This window comes from Stenella coeruleoalba (assembly GCF_951394435.1).
Source record: "Stenella coeruleoalba genome assembly, chromosome: 10".
Classification (NCBI taxonomy): Eukaryota; Metazoa; Chordata; class Mammalia; order Artiodactyla; family Delphinidae; genus Stenella; species Stenella coeruleoalba.
The window spans coordinates 97,599,966-97,623,749 of record NC_137156.1 but is presented as its reverse complement, the minus strand read 5'-3'; the positions used below and the strand labels follow the sequence as shown (position 1 = coordinate 97,623,749).

The 23,784-nt window shown below is 38.6% G+C and overlaps 1 protein-coding gene across 17 annotated transcripts in view; it reads right to left on the bottom strand.

Annotated features, from left to right (window-relative positions):
* Nucleotides 1–23,784, bottom strand: part of SETD5 (SET domain containing 5) — an 82,406-nt gene that overhangs the window by 5,800 nt on the left and 52,822 nt on the right. For 11 of the 17 annotated variants that reach the window (XM_079933843.1, XM_079933832.1, XM_079933830.1 and 8 more), the window contains 9 exons: nt 23,410–23,662; nt 22,952–23,035; nt 21,933–22,190; nt 20,924–21,244; nt 20,264–20,506; nt 14,960–15,089; nt 6,942–7,186; nt 3,879–3,935; nt 1,514–1,984 (listed from right to left, as the gene is read on the bottom strand). In XM_079933843.1, the coding sequence (XP_079789969.1) occupies nt 1,514–1,984; nt 3,879–3,935; nt 6,942–7,186; nt 14,960–15,089; nt 20,264–20,506; nt 20,924–21,244; nt 21,933–22,190; nt 22,952–23,035; nt 23,410–23,662 (2,062 nt within the window). The remainder of the gene's footprint in view (nt 1–1,513; nt 1,985–3,878; nt 3,936–6,941; nt 7,187–14,959; nt 15,090–20,263; nt 20,507–20,923; nt 21,245–21,932; nt 22,191–22,951; nt 23,036–23,409; nt 23,663–23,784) is intronic. The other 6 variants (XM_079933831.1, XM_079933834.1, XM_079933835.1 and 3 more) reach the window with 3 other exon arrangements.

Below are 23,784 nucleotides of genomic sequence, written 5' to 3'. Positions count from 1 at the left end.
AGTATTCCAGACCCAGTGCTTTTTTTTTTTTTGGCTGCGCATCGCAGCATGTGGGATCTTTGTTCCCCAACCAGGGTTCGATCCGTAGTGAAAGCACGGTGTCCTAACCACCGGACCACCAGGGAATTTTCCCCGCAATGCTATTTTGTTACAAATTATCTGCCAGTGTTTCCTCCTTCTTTTATCCACTTAGGGCTCTCATTTATCTGTTCAAATGTAAAATATAATGAAAACACAAATTAAGACAATTTTGTGTATGCATTTTCTATAGACAATCATGGAAAGGGGTTAATAATAAATTCTGTTAACGTATTTCACTGTAATGCAAAGACAAAAAGCCACTAGGCTACATCTGAACAAGAGTACCACAGACATTTTGCAATTATGTGAGACTGTCACACACACAACATTAAACACCTCTAGCTCTGACCAGTAAATGGAAGTTGCTGTGACAACTCAAAATACTCCTATGCATTTCCAAATGCCCTTAGTTGAAAACCACTGACATAAAAAAAGCACACGTTTGGCTTTGTAATTTATAGATCAGGCATCACCTACAAGTCAAGCCCCAAACCAGATCTCTGCGACCTGGCCCTGCCCACCTCTGTATTCTCCTCCTGACTATCCCCACTATTCGCCTGCCACCATAGCAACATTCAACTGCAACCACATCACATCCCTGCTGCCCACTCAATGGAGTGTCACAGTTACTTGTTCTGCTCTCTCTTCTGTAAGATTTTCACCCCCTCAATTTGTTGGCTGATTGATTCCTACTTCCTGTTTTGAGATCAGACAAATCAGTGACCTGTCACCTTGCACTCTACCACCCCTCAAACTTGGCTATGAACCTCTTGTTTGTTCTCAAGTACCCTCCACATATCCGACTTGGTCAGATTTCCTGTTAAGTTGTTCTCATCACATCTGAACAACTCCTTTCTCATCATTAGTACAATTATCTGCTAAGCTCAGTCTGACTTGCTATAAGCTCCCTTAGGGCGGAACCTAGGAGGCAATATAGCATGGTGGCAATAAGAGCATGCAATCTGGAATCAGACCTGGGTAGTGTCCTGGCTCTTCCATATACTAGCTGTGTGACCATGGCAAGTTACTCAACTTGCCTTAGTTTCATCATCTACAAAATGGGAAATTACCCATCTTACAGGATTATTGTGAGGTTAAATGCATAAGAAGAGCTTAACAGTGCCTAGAACATGAAAAGTACTATATAAAACATGTAAGTAGCATTATTCTTTTTCACTGCTTTATCCTTTGAATTGCCTAGCCACGTGTATGGCACATACATGATAGGCATTTGAATTTGCTTAACATTTACAACACTCATCAAATTATATTAAAACAGTCTTTCACTAGACATGCCAAGAGACCGTCTTACTTATCTTCATTTTCCTCACACTGAGAACAGTGCTGAAAACACAGTGGTAACTCAGTAAATATCTGTTGAATTATTCAGTTAAAGTTCTTCAAAAGAGCCTATAAAATGTGAAACACTTACCTTTTTCCTCTGTGGTGGGTTCTGTGGGGCAGATGGGACTCCCTCACAAGCCCTTTCGCCACCAGGTGACATGGATCCACGAGAGAGGTCTTTCATAAAACCATGCTCATATCTGCTGGGAAACCCTTCTGCAGGGGAACAATAGCCCCCATCCAAATGTAAAGGCTTCCTATCCCCTACTAGGGGAGACCCTCGATACAATCCATCTGCTCGAGGCATAGCGTTCAATGGGGAGTAGGCATACATCAAGTTAAACTCTGTCCGAAATGTCTGGTCCGAGTTTCTCACAAGGGTCTGATGTCCATCTCCACTCCTGCTTGTAAAGCCAGTCTCAGAGGTGGGTCCGACAGAGGGATGAGGAGCCAGGTCAGAATGACCCGAGCTTATCAGGGAAGGTCTGTCAGCACAGCTGTTAGTGTTGGAGTCAAGGTAGCCTACTTTTGTCAAGTCCAGGTCTTTTCGGTGACAAAGCTGAAAGAATAAAAATCAACGGAGACATGGGGTAGAGGAGAAAGGAAAAAGTCAAAGGGCAGAAAAGAAGGGAAGTGAGGGGGCACAGGTGAATAAGAATAGGTAAGAGGGACGAAAGTAGAAGAGAGAAAGCCATTAACATCTGTAAAGGTCCCATGTAATACCAGTGTATACACGCCAGATTACCAAAGAATCCTGGCCTTCCCCAAATTGTTTTAAAGTCTTTCTGGAGGAGAATACTGGGAAAGTCAGAATTAGATAACTGGCCAAATGTGACTATTTTGCCTGCTTAGCCTTTCATCAGGTTTGCTGAGTCACCTTGCACTACATTCAGGGACTGGCAGTATAATTAGGGATTTACCTGAGCCCCATGGAGCCACAGAGGTGAGAATAGTGTCTTAAGATAACTGGCTTCTGGAGTTATTCATTTCTAAACTAATATTGATGGAAGGTGGGAGGAGGGAAAAGGGTGAAAGAAAGTAGAAAGTAGACGAAAAGTCAAGTATTTAAGTTACTGGTTCAGGAAAGAAGAATGGTATTAGTTAACGACATCAACCAACCAGTTCTTCACTCACTTTCACTATTAAGTATGTATTTCTCATAAAACTTTCTGGCCACTCAATTCTTCTTTTTGCATCCTCTAACGTATGTTAACATACCACAAGACCACTAATGCTCATCACTGCAGAGTATCTGAAATGCTGAAACGTACCAAAAATAAACCCATCTACTTGGTCATCATTACCTCCTAACATCAAGATTTTCTGCCACTGTGTCAGCTACAGCTAACTCTCTAGAAAGAATAGTACCAGAAACCCAGGAGACACACCGTGTCAGCCTCCAAATTATGCTATCTTAGAATCTTTAGCAACTGAGGGAGAGCTTTACATTCCTTACAAAATAGAGTAAAAAACACCCAGAAGGCCTCTAGTACACTAGAATACAATCTTCTTCAGTTTCACATTGATCTATAAAATCCTACTGATTCAGAATTTGGTCACCTGTCACTGATTTTAGCACTAACTTTTTACTGGAAGGGTGTGGGTTAATTTCTGAAAGGTTATGAGAGACTATCACTTTCTCTTTAAGAGGAAAAAGGCTCCATGTGGATTCATGGAGTTAATCATTACTACGTTCATCCAAATCTTTTAACAGTTAAGAAACTCTAGCACTAAAATCTGAATTTAACATCTCCATAGCAGTAGGATTTGATATTCTAAGAGATACCATTTGTACAGCAACCATTTCCCAAGCACTGCAGAATGGAGCCCTGAGTCACAGAAGCCATGGGCTGACTTAAGCTGAGAGGCATGACTCTTTCTAAAGAAGCTGCTTAATCTATCAACCAAAGCTCAAAACATCCAGTTAAACAGCTGTCAGATTAACCCGGGAATAAGGCATAAATCGCTGCCTAACTTTACCAATATAAGCTGCTCCTTTATCAGCCCAAGATAATAAAGATCAAAAAACAGCTCCTACCAACTGTTGATATAACCTTCCTTATTTAACAAACACACTGTTAGACTTTCTTTAACAAGGTTCCCACCGCATCTTCAGCTCCTTTAAACTTGATTTCTAGATTCTATTCTTTAAGAAAACTCTTCAGCCATACCCTTCCCCCCCACCCCCCCAAAACAACAAAAACAAACCCACCACACACACACACACACACACACACACACAACTACTTCATTTTCCTCCATCTACATTGAGAGTTCTGAGTAACCACAGGCACACATGGGAAGATTCATTCAACTTACAGTGACCAATCGGCCACCCTCCAGCCCATCACCCCATTCACTCAGATCTCCCAGCCCTCCCCACACAGGCAGGAGCACACTCATGCACACTCACTCTCAGCCTCCAAGTGTGATTGAGATGGTGTGATAACTACCTCGGGTGACAGGGACTCGGGCCTATTCGCAGGGGAACTCTCAGGGGAGGATATGTTCTAGAGGAGGAAAAGCATCTTGTTATTCATCTACTCAAAGAAGCAAAACAAAACAAACAAAAAATAAAGCAAAAAAAAGCAAGCATAGATGGTTAGCCACAAATTTTGGGGGGTGGGGCAGGGAGAAGGGTAAGAAGGCACAAGGGAAATGTTCAAATGCAGAATTCATCTCGATGGACAGAATGACTTGTTAAAATGCTTCCTGGCGTCTTTGAAAGCATTTAAGGATAAACTGGTTATGTATCATGCTGTAAGTAAACATCTCAAGCAGATACCAAGAGTTAAATTGGTAAGATTTTACACTATTACAGTATATGTCTTTCTATGTTAGAAGAGATTTCCTACAGTACTTGTTATTGAGGGGCACCCTACCACTCATTCCTCATGCTTAGGGGCACCTTTTCTCTTCACCCCACACCCTATTCTGAATGTCACATTTCCTCAATTCTCCTGTGTGACTCAAGCCTGCCACCATTACCCAGGGAAACTGCTTAGCATGTTGGGGGCTGACAGGGCTAGGAAGATGGCCAGTTCCTCTTGAATGACAGTTGCAGAAGTTATGATTGATGGATTCTCTAGCTCATAGGCTAGATGGTTCTTAACATAATCCAACTGGATCTGACCACCACCACTAAAGTTCTTCTGATATTAAAATCCACTGTACTTTGAGGAATAGAGGGAAAAAAGAAAAGAAAATAAAAAAAAACGGCAGATGTGTACACTTCCAGTCTCTGGTCCTAAACAGGGCTACCATTAGGGCGGCTTTTGCATGAGGCAGCACTCCCGTATGAAACAGGAACTGGGCAGTAAGTTCAGATGGGAAGGTATGAAGGGTAAAAAGCAGAGAATGACAGTGGTTGCTGTGACAAGGATTCAGGGGCAAGGTAGGGGAGGGCCTCTAATGTCACAGGCTCTGGACAGCTGTGGCCTGGGTGGCTGGCCCATCCTGGGGCAGGAAATGAGGCTGTTTTAGCAGAGCAGGGGTACTGGTGTTCACTTTATTTGGTGGGGTGGTAGTATGTGCGAGATGGATAGTGGGGTATGGCTCTCCAGGCAGGAAAACAAAGGAAGCGTTATTCTGCTGGAAAGGACGGGTTCATTAAACTTGGCCTCCCAATGTTGCTTTCACTTTTTTTTTGATGCTTCCCTTTCCTCATGATCTTGCCTCTCTTCTACTACATGTCTTTTCAACTCATTCCCTTAGCATTTCTCATTTTCCTTCTTTCAAAAATATTCTTCCCCCAGCCAAGCTGATCTTCACTTGTGACACCTTTCTGCTATTTCTCTTGTGTCATAGTCTTGGATGGAAATAAGGCTCCCCACCTCCCCATACTAGAATATAGGAAAGAGTATAGCAATTAGAATGGTGATAAAGATGGTTGGGATGATGAAATCTGTTTTTTGAATTGATGAAAAAGGCCAAATTTTCTTAGTTAAATCATGAGACTAAAACAGTGAAAACATGCACTGAACTTTTTGAAAGGATCGGCTACTTAATGTATTATGTTTTCTTTCCCTCCTGGTATCCTAACATTATGCTTAGACTACGCATCACTAAAATGATCTCTGATTAAAAAAAATAGAAAATAAAAACACCTTACATTTGCATAGAATTTCAGTTATCCAAAACACTGCAAGGGGTAGGAAATACACTGAGTGCTAAACCCGGCTGTTCTAGATGGCAACCCACCTTCTAATTTCACCTTTAATTATAATAAAACATTAATTATAATAAAGTATGAAATTCTACTCCTAGAATCTACTGCCTCCCAGTGAGAACGTCCTCTCACGAAATTTTACCATCAAACTTTGGCTGCTAAATGAAAAATCAACTGCAATTAGATCCAAGTAAAGTTAGTAAGGCCCATATCAGCTGTTTTGCTATCTGACTAAAAAGAACGCCACAGGGAATTTGGTAAAGGGTAACTTCCCTAGAAATCAAATGTAACCAGAAGGTTCTGTTCGCCTTCTCAAAAAGGTTTGCTCTGAAAGTAAGTTAATATGGTCGAGTTTAGGTACAGAATACAGCTGTCTCTTACTTTCAAGGTTGCTAAGTTTCCTCTTTCTGAGTTAGTCATTTAAAGGTTCAGGTCTTTTTAATCTCCATGCTCTCACAAAAACTGAATAGGTAGGATGGCACTGATTAGAACATTCACCTTTATCAAAGAACACATCTGGAAAAGTGCAAGGTAGGGTCAGAGCTGAGTGTTTAGTCATCAGAACAAATTTTTCTGAGAAGGAATAGATAGTGTCTGTTTAATTTAATTATAAATCAAAGCAACATGCGATAGATGAGTTTTTTTTTTTAACGCACGCACACGGATTCTATTCAGTAAAGCTGCCGTCACTCAAACTTGAATACTAAAGCAATTCAGAAGTAACTTTTTGAAACAGCTGACCAGAGAGTGAGTGTAATAAATCTGGTTCTTATAAATGTATGTTGCTAGGCTCTTTCTACTTCTCATTCCTAACACATGAGGAGAAGGAAAAGTAATCTGGGAATGAATAAAACCCCTAAATTGCCATAAACCATACCTCAGTGCTTTCTAAATCTGTTTATTTAGGCACACGAGAATGCAAAATAACAGACACTTCACTTATTTAAAGGCCTAGAAATGGAGGCACAACCAATCAGTATAACCTGAGCGCTCAGCCAGGTGTCATTAATGGTTACTAAGCAGCTAGAGGCCTATTTTAACCAAGGTATACAGTAAAGATAAAGATCTAGCACGATTACCACCTAAAGTAATGGAGGTTGATGAATTGCATGCAAAAGATAAGATGAGTGTCACCTGTGGGAGCACTACTCCTATTTTGGGAAGTATGGGGACTGCCAAGATGAGAGGCTACCAGGTAATAGGTCACAATGACCTTGAGGTTTCCCATTCTCTTGCTAAGATGGGCGAAGAACATGGTAAAGAAACACTTGGAGTGATGTATTTGAAATGAGGAGGTGCAAATAATGATTTTCATATTCAGCACTCCCAACAACCAAACCCAAATCACCTCAAATTGCAGAGGAGTATTGCAGCGACTAGCAGTAGTAAGAGACGTGACTGGTGAGAACATGAGGCTGTATCCATTTCGACACTCCTCTTCTGGGTGAGATGGGCCAGGTGTGGTCAGCTGGGGGCTCTTTGAGCCTGGATTGGGAGGGGGTGGTGTGACTGGAGAAAGAGGCCGCAGTAACTTGGTAACATTCTGCTCCATCAGATAGCGAGATTTCCATTTCTTTAATGGGCTCAACAAGTCTGTGAAATACAAAGCTTGGATGAGAGGTCTGAAATTACATCCTCAAGGGCTGCTTCATAGTGAAGCCATTATTAATCTCTAGCCCACAATGGCTGGTAACTCCACTTTTGCCTCATCCCATTGTTATCTCCTGCAATCAAACCAAAAGCCCAAAGACTTTTTAATTGTCACACTTAAAGTAATTCTCAAAATTCTCTACCTCCCAGAAAATCACCAGATGAATTTGACCCTTCTGATAACTAATCCCTGGAGCTAATTTAATCTCTTGTAGCGGAAAATATAAATTTAGTTTTTTCACACTGAATTTCTGAACATCTCTAATCTGTGTCTCTTTGCTAAAATCACCCTCTACTGAGCTCAGTTTCAAGGTTTTATGTATTTTTGCCATTCTTTACCAGCTCTTTATGTAATATTGTTTTAGTAGGAAAGAGTTACACACGATTACTTGATCCTTGTTGAGTCCTTAGTTTTATAGTGCTTCAAAGTGTGAAATCATTTCTACAGAAACTTCTCCCAATCATTTTCAAAAAGTAGGGTGGTACTCTTTTTCTGATTGGAATATCCTACTTTCTACTGTACACTTCTTAGTTCCACTTTGAAAGGAAGTTAATATACTATAAATTTTACTGACCACGCAGGCCAATGCACCTGTCTCACTTTCTCAAAGGAAAAATCTATTTTTATTCGTTTACAGTTTAAAGCTATTCATTTACTAAATACCTACAATATGGAAACCACTGAGCCAGGTAAGTGGGGGAAAATGGTTATCATGTATTCTATTTTAAATGAGTTTACAAATGTGTAAGAAAAAGAAAACATATATAAAACGTGTAAGTTTAAGAACCTCAACAGAGGTGATCATACTGCTATGTTAGTAAAAAAAAAAAAAAAATATGCTTTTAAGTGCTTATTACACACCAGGCACTATTCTACGTGCTTTATGTGAATTATCAGATGTAATTTGAGTAACTCTATAAACCCAGTACTATTATTATCCCCACTTTACAGATAAGGAATTTGATGTATAAAGAGAGAAAGACTAGGTCACCTGGTTCCCATCTACATTCTTAATCATTAGGTTAAATTATACCCCCAAGGCTTGGTGGAAGGAGTGACATTTACCCCAAGTCTTTGAGGAAAAGTTTTCGGACAGTAATCAGAGCTGTGCTTGAGAAAGATTCTCCTGGTAGCAATGGTTAGGATAAGAATCGACACTGGGAAACTATTTGGAGTTAATGAAGTAAACAGGAAGAGTTATGAGGCTTGAACTAGGGCAGTAGAGGTTGAAGCAGAGACAAGAAATAAAAGCAAAAAACACTGGAGATACATATTTCTCCTTTCATATATATAAAAATTTAAAATTTTTCCTAGATTAGAAGTATATTTCTATTTTCCTTCTGTTCCAGATACTCATTTTTCTTTTCTCCTTTTGAAAAGTGCCTAGGTATAAACAAACAAACATGTGATTCATGACTTACAGTTAGGTTTATATATTTTGAGAGTCTTAAACAGTGAATCTTTCAAAAGACTGCTATACTGCTAGGTCCAACGCTGTAACTACTAAAGGTAATTATGTAAGTGATAAAGTTGATTGTAGAAAAGTTATAAAGTTCAGATGAACTCTCCCACCCCCAAAATCAACTTAAAGGTCATTCATTTAAAATATATTTACTGAGTACTTATTATGATATATTCAACAAGAGACCTGACACCTGCCCTTATGAGGTTTATGGGCCAGTGGTAATCTGTGTACTTTTTTCTATGAACGGCACTATATTTACAAAATTGTTTTTTTCAAGTTTCATTTTTCTTCTTTTTGCCATACACAGCTATCAAATTTCATGTGGTTAAACCTATCTTTTATGGTTTTTTACCTTTACTCAAATAATTCCTAAGGTTATCTAAACAAACACCCACATATTGAAACACATACATAACTTGAAATCATATCCACAAATTAATTCATTGTTAATATGCTGGTGTATTTTCATCTAGAACTCTTTCCTGACATGTCCTTACTCACCCTGTCTAAATCACACTGGACAATAACCTACTATTTTCAATCAGAAATACATAGTAAAAATCCTTCCATTACAATGACAAAAATGTTACAATTATATTTTAATTTTATTAATAGTCTTGGGCTATACAATGTTTTATATTTTTATTTAGTCAAATATATCAACCATTTCCTTTATTTTCTGCCTCTGATGTCATGTTTTTGTCACCCCACCCCAAGACAATAAAAATACTGACCAATTTTCCCTTTATCTCCATATTTAATTTTTGAATTCAACTCAGAACATATAGTAGTTTTGGTACTAGTATGTTCTATCCTTTTCACAGGCCAAATGGCTAGCATATTCTTCCAAATTCTTTTGTAATTATAGAATAATCATATTTCTCTATTGATTTGAAATATGACATTTATCCGACTAGATACTGGGTTTAGTTCTGAATGTTATTCTGTACACTTTTTAGTAAAATTGTTTGGGCAATTCCAGTTATTCTACTCTAGCTCTCCAAAATATTTTGCCTATTCTAGCATACTTGTTCATGTCAATGAACTGTAGAAATCATTTGTCAACTATGCTGATACTGGGACTTCCCTGCAGTCCAGTGGTTGGGACTTTGCCTTCCAATGCAGAGGGTGCGGGTTCGATCCCTGGTCAGGGAGCTGGGATCCCCCATGCCTCACGGCCAAAAAACCAAAACATAGAGCAGAAACAATATTGTAACAAATTCAATAAAGACTTTAAAAATGGTCTACATCAAAAAACAAACAACTTTAAAACAAACTAACAAACACTATGCTGATACTACCCCCTCCCCAAGGCTGACTGGGGTTGTATTAAATTCATGAGTAATTTGTCAAGAATTCTAACTGAGCACCGTGGCACGATCTTTTAGCTACTCATGCCTTCATTTATATTCCTCCTCCTCATTATTATTATTATTTTGGCTCTGCTGCGCAGCTTGTGGGATCTTAGTTCCCTGACTAGGTATTGAACCCAGGTCCTCAGCTGTGAGAGTGTGGAGTTCTAACCACTGGACCGCCAAGGAATTCCTTATATTCCTCTCCATTATAGATCTGCCACATTTCTAATTAGGTTTATTCTGCAGTGTTCACTATCTTCTGTTACCACTGTGAACTGGATGTATTTCTCCCTGTGTATTACCTAAATGTTATTGCTAACATGTAAGAAAATGTTTACATATTTTTGTACCCAGCTACCCTATTGATCTCTACCAGTTTTTCAGTTAATTCTCTTGGCTTTTCCAGGTAGAGTAGCATATTATTTGTATACAATGGCAACAAATACATCCTCTTTACCAAAACTTTTATCTCATAGATTTTCTTTTTGGTAATCAGTTTGGGTAACAATTCTAGATGTCGTTATATAAGAATGGTAATAGTGGGATAAGTTGATAACCAATTTAAAAGTTTAATCTAACTAGTTTTCACCAGGAAACATAACTGGCAATTGTTTTCAGATAGATGTAAAATAAAAAATCATTCAGTATGTTATTAGATTTATCATTAAATTCACAGTTACTGTGCTATTACTCCCCCTTCTCCATTTGGCTGGCTAATAAATTATATGAATAAAATTTCAAATACTGAACCAACCACCTTTACATTCCACGGAAAAATTTTATTTCATCATAATAAACTATTCTTTTAATAGTCTTACAGATTCAAGATTCAGATCAGTGAAATCTAATTCAAAAGTAGTACTGTGCTATTTTTTGGAGGTTAATTTGATAAAATAGAGTAAAAAATTTAATGCTACTCTATAGTATTCCACCAAAAGTATGTGTAATAGAAGATAAACCACAAATTCTAACATTTCTTTATTTGTTGAAACCCAGGTTGTTTTTATCCTGCATGTGTTTGCAATTATTAATAATTCCATGACTAACACTTTGTATAAAAATTTTGGTCCACACCTATTTCTACAGAACAAGTACCTAGAACAACAACTTCTAGGTTAAGGAATGAATTTTTAAAATGCATGACAGGGACTTCCCTGGTGGTGCAGTGGTTAAGAATCCACCTGCCAATGCAGGGGACACAGGTTTGAGCCCTGGTCCGGAAAGATCCCACATGCCGTGGAGCAACTAAACCTGTGCGCCACAACTACTGAGCCTGCGCTCTAGAGCCCGGGAGCCACAACTACTGAGCCCGCACGCCTAGAGCCTGTGCTCTGCAACAAGAGAAGCCACCGCAATGAGAAACCACGCACTGCAAGGAAGAGTAGCTCCCACTTGCCGAACTAGAGAAAAGCCTGTGCACAGCAACAAAGATCCAATGCAGCCAAAAAAATAAATAAACTAAAAAAATAAAATGCATGATAAATCTTACCAAATTGCTAGTAGGGGGTATTACTTCCCTGTCATATATATATATATATATTTTTTTTTTTTTTTGCGGTACGTGGGCCTCTCACTGTTGTAGCCTCTCCCGTTGCGGAGCACAGGCTCCGGACGCGCAGGCTCAGCGGCCATGGCTCACGGGCCCAGCCGCTCCGCGGCATGTGGGATCTTCCCGGACCGGGACACGAACCCGTGTCCCCTGCATCGGCAGGTGGACTCTCAACCGCCGTGCCACCAGGGAAGCCCTTCCCTGCCATTTTTGTTGCAAATCCTTTCTCCCAATATTTTTGTCTTCTATTAATTCAGAGAACTAAGGACATAGAAACATTGTTTATTTAACTTTAATTAAAAAACATGGGGGCTTCCCTGGTGGCACGGTGGTTGAGAGTCCGCCTGCCGATGCAGGGGACACGGGTTCGTGACCCGGTCCAGGAAGATCCCACATGCCGCGGAGCGGCTGGGCCCGTGAGCCATGGCTGCTGAGCCTGCACGTCCGGAGCCTGTGCTCCGCAACGAGAGAGGCCACAACAGTGAGAGGCCTGCGTACCGCAAAAACAAAAACAAAACCCAAAACACTGAATGCACATAGAATTTACTTTGGCAAAGATCTAAGTCTTTCTCATCCCCCATGCAAGTAAAAATTCCAGAATAATTTACCAAATCTTTCACTTACATAAGGCCTGCTTCTGGCTATTCTGTTCCATATATACATCCATTATTGCACCTGTACTAATTACCAGCTTCTAGATTCATAATAGAAGTTAGTTTTACACTTCTAGGTAAAGTACTTCTTTGTCATTACTTTTTCAATTTTTTCTTATTTTCATGTTTGCTTTTTATGATAAACTTCCAAGATCATTTAATCAAACCCCCAAACAAACTAGTTTGATGGAAACTATCTGAAGCCAGGAAAGACACTGACTCATTATATTTCTTCCTTCCATTAATCAGTATGGGAGTTCCCTTCATTTCCTCAAGACTTAAAAAAATATTTCTCAGTAATGATTTGCTTTACATGTCCCCACCATTATTCCTAGGCAGTTTCTCAGTTCTGTTAAGTTCGGCAATGAAAAATTTTTCTTCATTTTCTTGGTACATAAATGGTATTAATTTTTGCATATCCAGCAGTTTTGTTGAACTCCTGTTAATTTTTTCAAATGATTGTTTAGGCTCTCCTAGATAGATATCCACATCATTTACAAATAATGAACATTATGTCCTCCCCTGCCTGAAGAGTAATACCATTTATTTCCATACAACTTTAGCTTCTAGGAACTTAGAATCTTTAATGTATCCTAGTACATGACTAATTTCTGCAAATGTTCCATAGATGTTCGACAAGAAATCTGTAGATAATGACAATAATAATTCCTATTAAGGGTCTGATACAGTAATTTATGTACCTTAATTTAATCTCATATTAGCTCTACAAAGCAGATATTACTATACCCATTTCACAGATGAGGCTCAGAGATAACTTTATAACTTGCCCAACATCATATAGTTAGTAAAGGGCAGAGATGGTCTTCAAACTCAGGTCTGTTGGATTCTTTCTACTACACCAATTTGTATCCCTTTTTGTTTTCTTTTTTCCCTTTCTTGATTAATATTTTCTTGATCTTTTTGAGAGGAAAAAAAACCAAAGAAACCAAATAAAAATAATTCCTCAGGATTTACACTAACTTGTAGCAATATACCAAGTCACTCATTTGAGTATTGCTTGTTTTTTTTTTTTTTTTTTTTTTTGCGGTACGTGGGCCTCTCACTGTTGTGGCCTCTCCCGTTGCGGAGCACAGGCTCTGGACGCTCAGGCTCAGCGGCCATGGCTCACGGGCCCAGCCGCTCCGCGGCATGTGGGATCTTCCCGGACCAGGGCACGAACCTGTGTCCCCTGCATCGGCAGGCGGACTCGTAACCACTGCGCCACCAGGGAAGCCCTGCTTGGTTATAATTAAATATTTTCCCATTTACGTTGTTCCTGAAGGGCAAGGTGTGTCCTCTGAATGTTTCTCACTGCTAGAGATGAGAGAAGTTCAATAAAGGTTGGTGACTAACAGTCCTACTTCCATTCCAACCAGGGCACATAGTAACAAAGGCAACTTTCCCTATGAGTCTTTGCCAGTCAGGACATGAATTGCTAATACAGCCTCCCTTTCCCATCCTCAAATACACACGCGCGCACACACACACACACACACACACACACCATACATATACATATGTGTGTATACTAGATAGAAGATTTCAGTTAAGTAATACTCTCACCGTACTGTAAAAGCTGCCAATAAATTGATAATATTGACGGAAATCTTTTACCAGCATTTCTTTATGTTAACCTGGTTTGAGTAAATCTCCCTAATATTTGGTGAAGAGAATAAGATATTTTAAATACATGGTATCATTTATCTTCCAGATGTTCTACACTGGGATCTTATTATCCTGAGGTTACACATGCGATAACTTACAAGGTATAATCCAATCTAGGGATAGAAAAACAAAGTCAATAATTTAAAAAAAAATCTGTTTTTAGTAGCCTATTTTTCCCCCAAATACAGTATTACACAAAGTTTTAATATAAAGCAGATATTCCTAGTACAAATCTCTTTATTTAATTCAAGTTCATATTTACTCAGACAATAAACAGAAACAAAGAAGTGGTTTTTATGAAAATCGGAAATATTACTATGTGACTTTTAGCATCTTATTTATTTTGGCATTTTGTTTTGATTGCATAATATTCACAAAATTGATTTAGAGATAAATAAACTAAGAGGAATCACACAGAACTTTTCAATTAAAGTAATACTGGCCAAGAGAAACCGGTAATAAGACTATCCCAAAATAAGTTAAGTTGGTATCAAGTCCATACACCAGTGCTTTCAACTGCAATTCAATTAAAACCCCTGCAAGAGTCACTGGAAAACCAGTGGGCCAGATGATTTTACATGACCCTCCAGTTTGAAAACAACCAATTCATAATAATTTCTCATTTACTTCACTCATCCCCTGCCCCTTCAACCAAGTCCCACCCAACTCAATCACCTACGATTTTGACTCTTTCCTGAATAGTGCCCCGCATCTTTCTTGCTTATTTCTCCTCTTATAAATATGGATATAGATTTCCTAAACTTACTACTTTAAATGTATCTAACCTTTTTTTAACCATTTCTGCTGTTATCTGTACACTGTCTAGTTCCTTCTTTGTCGTCCTGGGAATACTGATCCCTGACTTGAGATCTCTCTCTTCCTCTGTAAAGACAGATGTAAAGTAACTATTTAGAGAACAATGCTATTTCTTTTTTTTGTATCAGACTTTTTAAAGTACTCAGTGAAATTTTTTATGTAGACCCAAAATAATCATTGCTCATGTATTCAGAAAGGTCTGCCACACATACCTGCATTGTCTTTGCAGATACTAGAAGAATTACTATTCTCATTACTTTGGTATAGGTGCTGAGTTCTAGTCTCTTGGGGTACAGATGATGTCTGGGTCATCCCTTCTTCCAAGGCTTGCTTTATCCAGCGCTATAATGGGAAAAGAATCAGGGAATTATCAATAATCATTTAAAACTATTTAGGTCACCTATTTTAAATGCATTAACCAGGTCATTACATATCAACTGGTGAGAGATGCAATACAATGCATTCATTCGGGTCCACAGTCAAGTAGTTTTTGTCTTGTGTTTCAGCATTCTAGGATAGTGCCCCATCAATTCCTTTTATGGGGCATAACTGAGAAAACCTGGATTACACATAATGAAGTCCCACAAAAAAGCCCAAACCAATAAAAAAAAAAAGATTACTATTTAACTTTTCATATTGCTTAGAATGGGATAAATGGGAAAAGATAAGGAAGAAGTCTTAGCATTTATTTAAGAGAGACTCTGATCACACAGGATGAAACTAGCACATAAAATAAGTGCATAGAAGGAAGATAAAAGATCTCTTAAGAGTTGTCTGCCCTGTGTTGGGCATATCTGAATAATTGAAAAGATTCACAAGAAAACTTTGGATGAGGATAAACAGCTCTTCACTACAAGTACCGAAATGCTTCCAGAAAGTCTACTCTCAGAATATCCTCTGAGTTTTCCCTCCTTGTTAAGTAGTTTGGTTAAATTATGCATGAATAATACAAATCATCACCTGAATAAATGACCTTCTGCAGAAATCAAAAAGGCAAAAAAAAGTAAAAAAGAGCTCTCTAATCAGTCATTTTTTGTTGTGAATAATGGAATCTAAAATGATGGAAATAGATTTTTGTCAGAAAGTCTGCAGAGATTAGCATAATAAGATTATGCATCCTGTGGAAGAGAGAAAATTTCTTACCTGTAATTGTGTTCTCTTAAGATACACAGTTGTAGGTTGCTCACCACTCTGTGGCTCTCCTGCCCTGACATAAGACAGATCGAATTTTGATAAACATCAATTTCTGAGTCAGACCCTATCCCAAATAGGAAGAGCAAAGGTGATTATAACTTTACACCTTTAGAAAACCAATATTACAGGTAAGTAAATATTCTCTTTACCAAAGAGAGAAATTCTAATAGATTTACCCTCTTAGAAACTTAGGAAATAATGTGAGGAAACCAGAACATGTGGTCTGCCAAATGAAAGCAAGAATAAAATTATGAACATGAGGGGGTAAAGAGTGAGTAAGTACCTAAGAAAGACAGCTCAGCATCTATTGAATCACATCAGCATTTTAGGATTTGATCAGGTCTCTGAAAAGCCAAAACAAGACCAAGAATGAACTAACTCTCCTACATACAGAATACTGATATAAAGATGAAAACTGTCAGAACCATAGCTCCTTACATAGAAGAGACCTCAGAGGTTACCTTGTCTTAACGCACTCATTATACAGATGGGGAAAATAAGGCCAGGAGGCCAAAAAGAGTGAAAATCCTTTGTTATAGATACCTTATTACATACAAGTTTTTCATCAGAGCAGATGACAGGACTCATTTGGGGTCACTGTCCTTTCTTCCTAGAGAAGTCAATTTCTTATATTTCCAGTGTCAAATAGACGCACCCATAAAAGAACTTACACTCTGGATCTGATGACTACAAAAAGGGAAAGTAAAACCAGGACAAGGCCATTCTAAGGAATAAGATGCTGCTTTGGTTAGCTTAAGGTCGAACACAGCAACATGATCAAACCCATTCCTCCCTGACCCTATATGTACGTCTACACAATATTTCAGGGCCTGTAAAGAAGGAACATGAACAGCTATTTGTATCTAACAAATCCCAATCACCCCTACAGATAATAAATTAACTTTAGACAACCCCTCTCTCCAAGTTCTAGCTACAGTTATTAAGGTCAAAAGAACATTTCTCCCTTCCCTGAAAGTCTGTGTTGAAGAGATTTTTAGGAAGCTCAGAGATGGGCAACAGAAATGTCTTAAAGGGTCTCATTACGATGGGGAAAGAGAAAGGAATTAATTTGGGTTTTAGGGTCCAAAGACCTGGATTGAAACTTGGCTGTGTCTCTTACTAGATGCCTAACTCTGGGCCAGTTACTGAACGCTTCTGAGCCAAAGCTTCTGGATCTGTAAATTGAAGCAATAATCCCAGCCTCACAGGGTTATCATGAATGGTGAGACAGTGTGTGTGAAGAAAGCTTGTAGCACAGTACTGGGCACACATGTTCAGTGAGGACTAGTTCAACTGAATTTCAGTGCTATGTACAGAGATATACAGATTAACAACACTCTAGTGCACATCATGAAATATCAATGCAAAACACAGTGTTTCATTTTCAGTCTGAACGGGAAACCAAATGCCCACACATATTATGCCTACAAGGTAAGTTTAGAGATTTAGAGAGAGCAAGGAGGGATACTACTGAAAGGCTTCTTAGCCAGTCATAAATGCTTCCATTCTAAAATAACAAGTGAAGTAAAATCCAACAAAAGACATGCTATAACATGCTAGTTAAGAACTGTGAATCGATTTAATTTAGAAACTACAGAGACATCACAAAACATTCTGCCAAATACTCTAAGAATCTGGGTGCAAATATACCCATGCAGCTTTATACTGTTTTAAACTTATGAAGCTTTTATCTCCTTTAATCAGATATGAAAGAGTAAGCCTATTAAGAATGTACACTGTTCTAACTAATCCCATGGAGGATGGTTGTTTTCATCTGTTTAAATTATATTCTTCTCTGATGGATTTTCAGAAATTTATTACAATTTTGTTTTATCATGGAAATCTTCTTAGGTCCTGTACTATATGAGTACTTTCTAACCAATCTAAAAAATCTTCTCCTTCCCCATCTAGGATAAAGCTGAGTTCAATTTCTATATAAGGCCCAATTTCATTAATTTTGTCCCATAAAAAGTTACAGTCTTGTTGTGTAATATAATCTTGATACATTAACAGCAACTATTAAATCTGTGATTAAAACTTAATTTTAAAAGACCCAATTTAAGTAAGATAATTTGATATATAAGTCAGCATACATAGCCTGAACTCTTCCCAAAGACCAATATGACACAAATAGATAAAAGTGCCTGAGCAGAGCCTGTATAAAACAAGACTAAGGATGGTCAGATACATGGGGAGAATATAACACGGACATGAGTTAAGTATTTCTAACTGTTGCCAATGGAGACACAAAGATGAGATACAGATATAAGTCCTAAACCATAACCAGGTAAAAAGAGCTCTAAGAAATGGATTTTCTATCAGATTTGAAGTCATATTTCTACACGTTTTCGATTTTCACAGAACTCTGCTACTTGGAAAAAAGCAAGATGGGAATAGAAAGATTATAACCCAGCATCACAATGATCAAGGCAGTATTTTAAGAGGCTAGTCCGTACTATTTACAATTCAGACTTCACTATTACTCTGTATTAATAATTGTTCACCCTTCTTAAAGGACCAAAATAAGAAATTCTATTATCTGACTTGGTAAGATGCTTCAGTAGTTAACATCCTAGGAAATCTAGTACTGTGTCTAGCCAAAGATAGAACAAAAGGAAAAAGTCTATTTCATATATATTAAACCATCTCTTGACTTGTTCCTCCAAACTAAAGACCATATTTACAGCTTCTCTAATTGTTCAATACTACTCTGAAAATGTAGTTAAAGATTCTGAGCTGTTACTCTTAATGAGGGACTGAGCTAAATGTAACAGGAAGATTAGTTTCGCATGCCATACCACAGTTAATGCCCTTCTCCAATTATTACAGAATTAGGTTAATCATAATGGTCATTAAATGGCAAATACTTTTTTTTCCTTCTCAGATAATTTGTAAGATCCAGGATAAGTAACTTGGTATAATAAAAGATCCCCAGAGACCCAACTTTCCTTTATCACTTAGGCAAATTTCTAGTCTTATTTTCTTCTTAAGAAAGTTGTCACTGTTTTCACTTCTGACACCTGAAAGTTATGTTAGTCCATCATCCACAAACACTTCTGGCAAAGATCTCATGGTCAAATTTCTCTTTAGGAGTTGTTCTACTTGGTAATTTCCCCTAAATAAACCAGTAAGTGACTCAAACACTTAGGTAAGATTAGGAAAAGACTTTCTTCAGTGTATGCTGCTCATTCAGTGGTAGTACCCTTCCTTTGTGTGCAGATCCCTGTTGCCCTCCTCCCCTCCATATCCCACACCACTTTGGCTCATCTTTTATGCCCCCTCCCCCCAAGAAATAGTATCTGCTCTTTGGGAAAAGAGAAAAGCTTTAAGTTTGGAGGAGTCAGGGAAGACCTGCCTGGAGTTGGAGACTTCATCACATCAAATAATCTATATGCAGCATCCTCATGTACGTGATGCCAGTGGAGGAGGGCAATGGCAGACACTGAGGAAGGCAGCCTGAATCCAGATCTGAGGATAAGAGAAAAGGGTGTTCCAGGGAACAGACTCTACCTCAAAAGAAGACCAAATGAAAGGGTGTCCTATACTTCTAGAAACACGAAAATGACATTATAGGTCTGAGGGAGTGATCTATTCTTGAGAGACACCTTTGGAAAATATGCAGGGCTTCTGGGAACTAAGAAAGAGCATTCCAAAAACAAACAGCCATCAAATACTACTGTCACTAGATCCAAAAACAATATATAACTAGAGAAGAGCGAGAGAGAGGCAGAGAGAGAGGCAGAGAGAGGGAGAGAGAGAGGGAGAGAGAGAGAGAGAGAAAAATTTTATAGTGGGTTCCATAATCACTAGGGAATAAACAGTCCAACTTGTCATTTGATCAAGGAAAAGGAATTATGCCAATTGTAAACAGGACTTTTCCTCTACTCTCAGTCAAATGATAACAGTGACTGAATTAATCCAAAACACAATTCAATCATTCTTTAACTTGTACAACAGTGCTCTAGAGTACCTGGGGCCCAATCTCACACAATAATCACAAATGGACATGTTAACCAATATCACAGGAGCACACACAGAACACCCCTCCCTACCCAGTCACCAACTGCTATGTGCTCTCAACTCAGTAACCACAAGGGCTCTCAGAAAAGACAACAGTGAATACTCACAAACTGAGCACCAAAAATGTAGTATACATCCCACCTTAGTCTCACTGACTCTTGATGCGTCAGTATTTGTGGTTGAACAACTACCTCATTATAAACTCATACGGGCAGAGTGTGGCTATCTAGAGAACGTGTTAGATATGTCACCAGTACTGGAATCCTAGCTTAAAAGAAAAAACCGCGTAAACACAGACATACCTTTTTACAGGAGCTGAACATGCCATCAGGCAGAAGCGGCCTTCGACGCCTCTCAGGGATAAAGGGTGAGCCAAAGCGAATGTAGTGTTTGGGGGTGGTGCAAATTAACGGGGAATGGATAAGACCGGGTAACATGTTCAGGGTCGTTGCCAGTACAGTTGGGTCCGTGGTGATACGTAAAGGGCACTCAACAGGGCACTCTTGCTTCTCTGCTTTGTCATTCAACCACTCTGTAACTAGATACTAAGTTAAAAAAGAGACCATCAGTTGATGCTGCAGATGCAAAAGCCAGAGGAAGCAGTGTAGCTCACAAACACAAACCTCATCTAGAAACTAGACAGAGGTAGATATAGCAGCTGCAGAGAGTATGAATCGCACATTCAGAGCACAAGGGTATCTTCTTTCACCCTCTCCATGAGCACTATGGAAAGAATGATTTCAGCTCAGCAATTTAAACTCTGCCTAAAAGTTATGCGAACAAAAGTAAGGCAGCAGGATGACCTCAGCCCTATGTGTCTAAGCATTTTATCTAAAACTTTCAATCTAATAAATCTTAGATTATTATTATTTTTTTTTCCCCTGGGGATTACAGGTCCTTTCACTTTACTAAGCCACAGCTTTCGGCAGACTACACTTAACGAAGATGTACTTGTAACTTACCTTTTTGGTTTTGGGGTATTTAGATGCAGCACGGTTGACATGGGATCCAGTAACTGACACCACAGTTGGGTCAGACCCTGTTAATTGCCTGTTTTCTCCTGAACTGTCTACATTTCCAGCTTCAGTAGGAGTTACTGAGCTGTTATTTCCCCCCTCTTCCAAGGCAGCTTGTGATAACTCTGCCTGCTGTGCAATGGCCTGCTTCTGACGCTTTAGTCTTTGGGCTGAACTGGTCCGGTACCGAGAAATTCGACTCTTCGGTCGGGGCCTAGAAGGCTTTGCTGGAGGTGGTTTGGGGACTGGTTTTTCGGCAGCAACATCCTATAACAATAGCAAAGTTAACTGCTTACCAGAAATTTCTTATCAGCAAACATTCTATCCAGCTTCCTATTCACTTTAAGCATTCTGAATGTTTACTGGTGAAAAAAGTGAGCGTTTAAAAACATTAATTTCAAATGTAATCCTTATAAAATTCATACATTTAAATCAGCTAAAAAGGCTACAGGAAGATGTCTCAGTTATTTCTTTTTCTAATAAGTATTTATAAAATAGGTCTAAAGACAGCTGAAAGTAGCCACCTAATTTTAGGTTCTTAGCAGGGAAGGTAATTCTTCCTTTGTCTCTTTCCCCAGATACTAAGGTTTTAGCTTAAGGCTTAGAATCTATGGCTAAGGTAGGAAAAGGAACGAAGAATTAATTCTGAGAATCTTATGAAAGGTCAGGTACATGACAGTGCTACACAGAGAGCCAAAGAGAAACCACATGATTTTTATGAACTCACCACCAACAGTATCTGGCAGAAATTGTAGAAAGTCCCATTCTAGTCTGAGAGTATCTAGTCATTCAAATTCTGTCTCCTTGAATCCCACGAATCAGCTGACTGAAAATAGTCTTACTTACTGCGAAATAAGGCAAAGCTGAAAATGCTGACAACTAACCATTCCAAAAGCTAGGTAACTGATATTAGCAAAAGAAAGACCGACTAAGACCTGGAGTCTTTTCATCTTACCCCTGCTTGGGAAGACCTCCGGGTGTTCACTCCAACACTCTGTGGGTTGCTTGGGACGGCAATGTTTGAAGCAGGGTTGCTAACTTCAGATTCAGGGGCTTCAGTTTTTGTCTCCTCTCCCACAGTAGTCTCTGAGGTGGTGGTAGTAATCTCTATGTCAGAGTTGCTCTGTTCCAAGGGCTGATCCCGCCGCTTCTTTCTTTTTTCTAAGTTTTCAAAAGCATGCATGATGGCTTCAACCTTCCTATCTTCCCGGGTCTAGAAAGAAATAACATTAGCATAGAAGGAAGCCTCAACCAGGAGAAGGGAACAGCTTTTCAAAAGTATTATTAATGGAAATTGATAGATATTTATAGAAAATACTAATAAGATAATATATATATCTTTGAGAACATAAGATAAAAACTAAAAATTTTTCATCTTAAATGTTGCAAAGAGTTGTAAAGAAAGGCAAGGTCAAACCCAAGCTTTTCAAAAAGGGTCAGCTATTTTGAAACTTTTTAATACAAAAGAAAAATAGCCATCAAAACCAATTTTTCTCTGTATTTTCAGAGTTCAAAAAAAAAAAAAGTCAAGCAGATTTTCTTAAACAGCTTCTCAGGGACAGAAATAAACATGACTGATTTCAGCCATAAAGCAGAATTTTTGAATCCATATGACTGAATGTTGTGTTTGTTTTTTAAATGTCAAAATTCACACAACAAACTTAGGAAATTCCTAAGTTAGAGTAAGTAGCCTAAGGATATTTTGTTCCATTAAGACAGTTTTTTGCAAATCAAACCGTTAGTAAGAAACCTCTTAAAACCATCATCTGGTAATAGTCATTAGAGAACTACGTGTGTCTGTGTAAAAAATCGTAATAAAATCTACTTTATAGAAAAAGCCCACACTGTGACCTAGAGGTGATGGCATAGTAACTTACTGAAGAAATGAGATGATATAAATTCAGAAGACAAGGGGTTTACATGCTATAGGTAACATGAGTCAGCAGGAACAAAAAGACGTTAGAAGGTACTCACCCTCTTGCTATGAGCTGGGTTCTCCTGGTCATCTGTAATCTCTTCTTTCTCTTCTTCTGCTTTTTCTTCTGGATTGTCTATTGCCTTTAAGACAGAGTAAATACTCAGCTGTATTCTTAAGCTCTAAGAAAACTCAATCCCTGTTTTTTGGCTCGTAGCTTAAAACTCTCTAGAAACAATTTCTAGTGCTTTATAGTGTTACTCATGTGGGGCTACATAGTAAACACAGATGATAAATCTCATTCACTGGACTGAAACCTGATAAGTACCTGAATGGATGTTCTTGACATTGTAAAAAATAATAAAAAGATAATGAATGAAAGCACACCCACCTTGATATGAAGGTTATTAAGTGTTAATATAGATTCCCTACATAAAACAACATGTGGCAACCTGAGATCCTCTTCATCTGAAGAGGATCAACACCAAAGCAACAGCCTCTGACCAGGGGAGATTACCTCATGGTCACTGGATACAATTACTTTCTCAGGAATTTGCTCTGGCTGCTGGTTGTTTTCCTCTTCTGGAGCCTCATTTTGCTGCTCCATCTCTAGCTCTTTCCGTCGTGCTTTTCTACGTCTTGTCTCTGCTCCGATGGTGGGCAGGCTTGGAGGAGGTGGAAGTGGCGGTTCTGCAGCACTGGGATTCCTTTTCTGTATAGGGCAATTCCGGTTCCCCTTGTGACATGCACAGTCCACTTTATAATTACTGCTCCAAAGAAACAACCAAAAGTGCCTGTTTCAGTACCCCTGAATATCAGTTATATTACCCATTCATTCTCTTGTAATATTAGTATAGTAATTTACTCTAGTTTCATCTTTGAACAAGGTAAA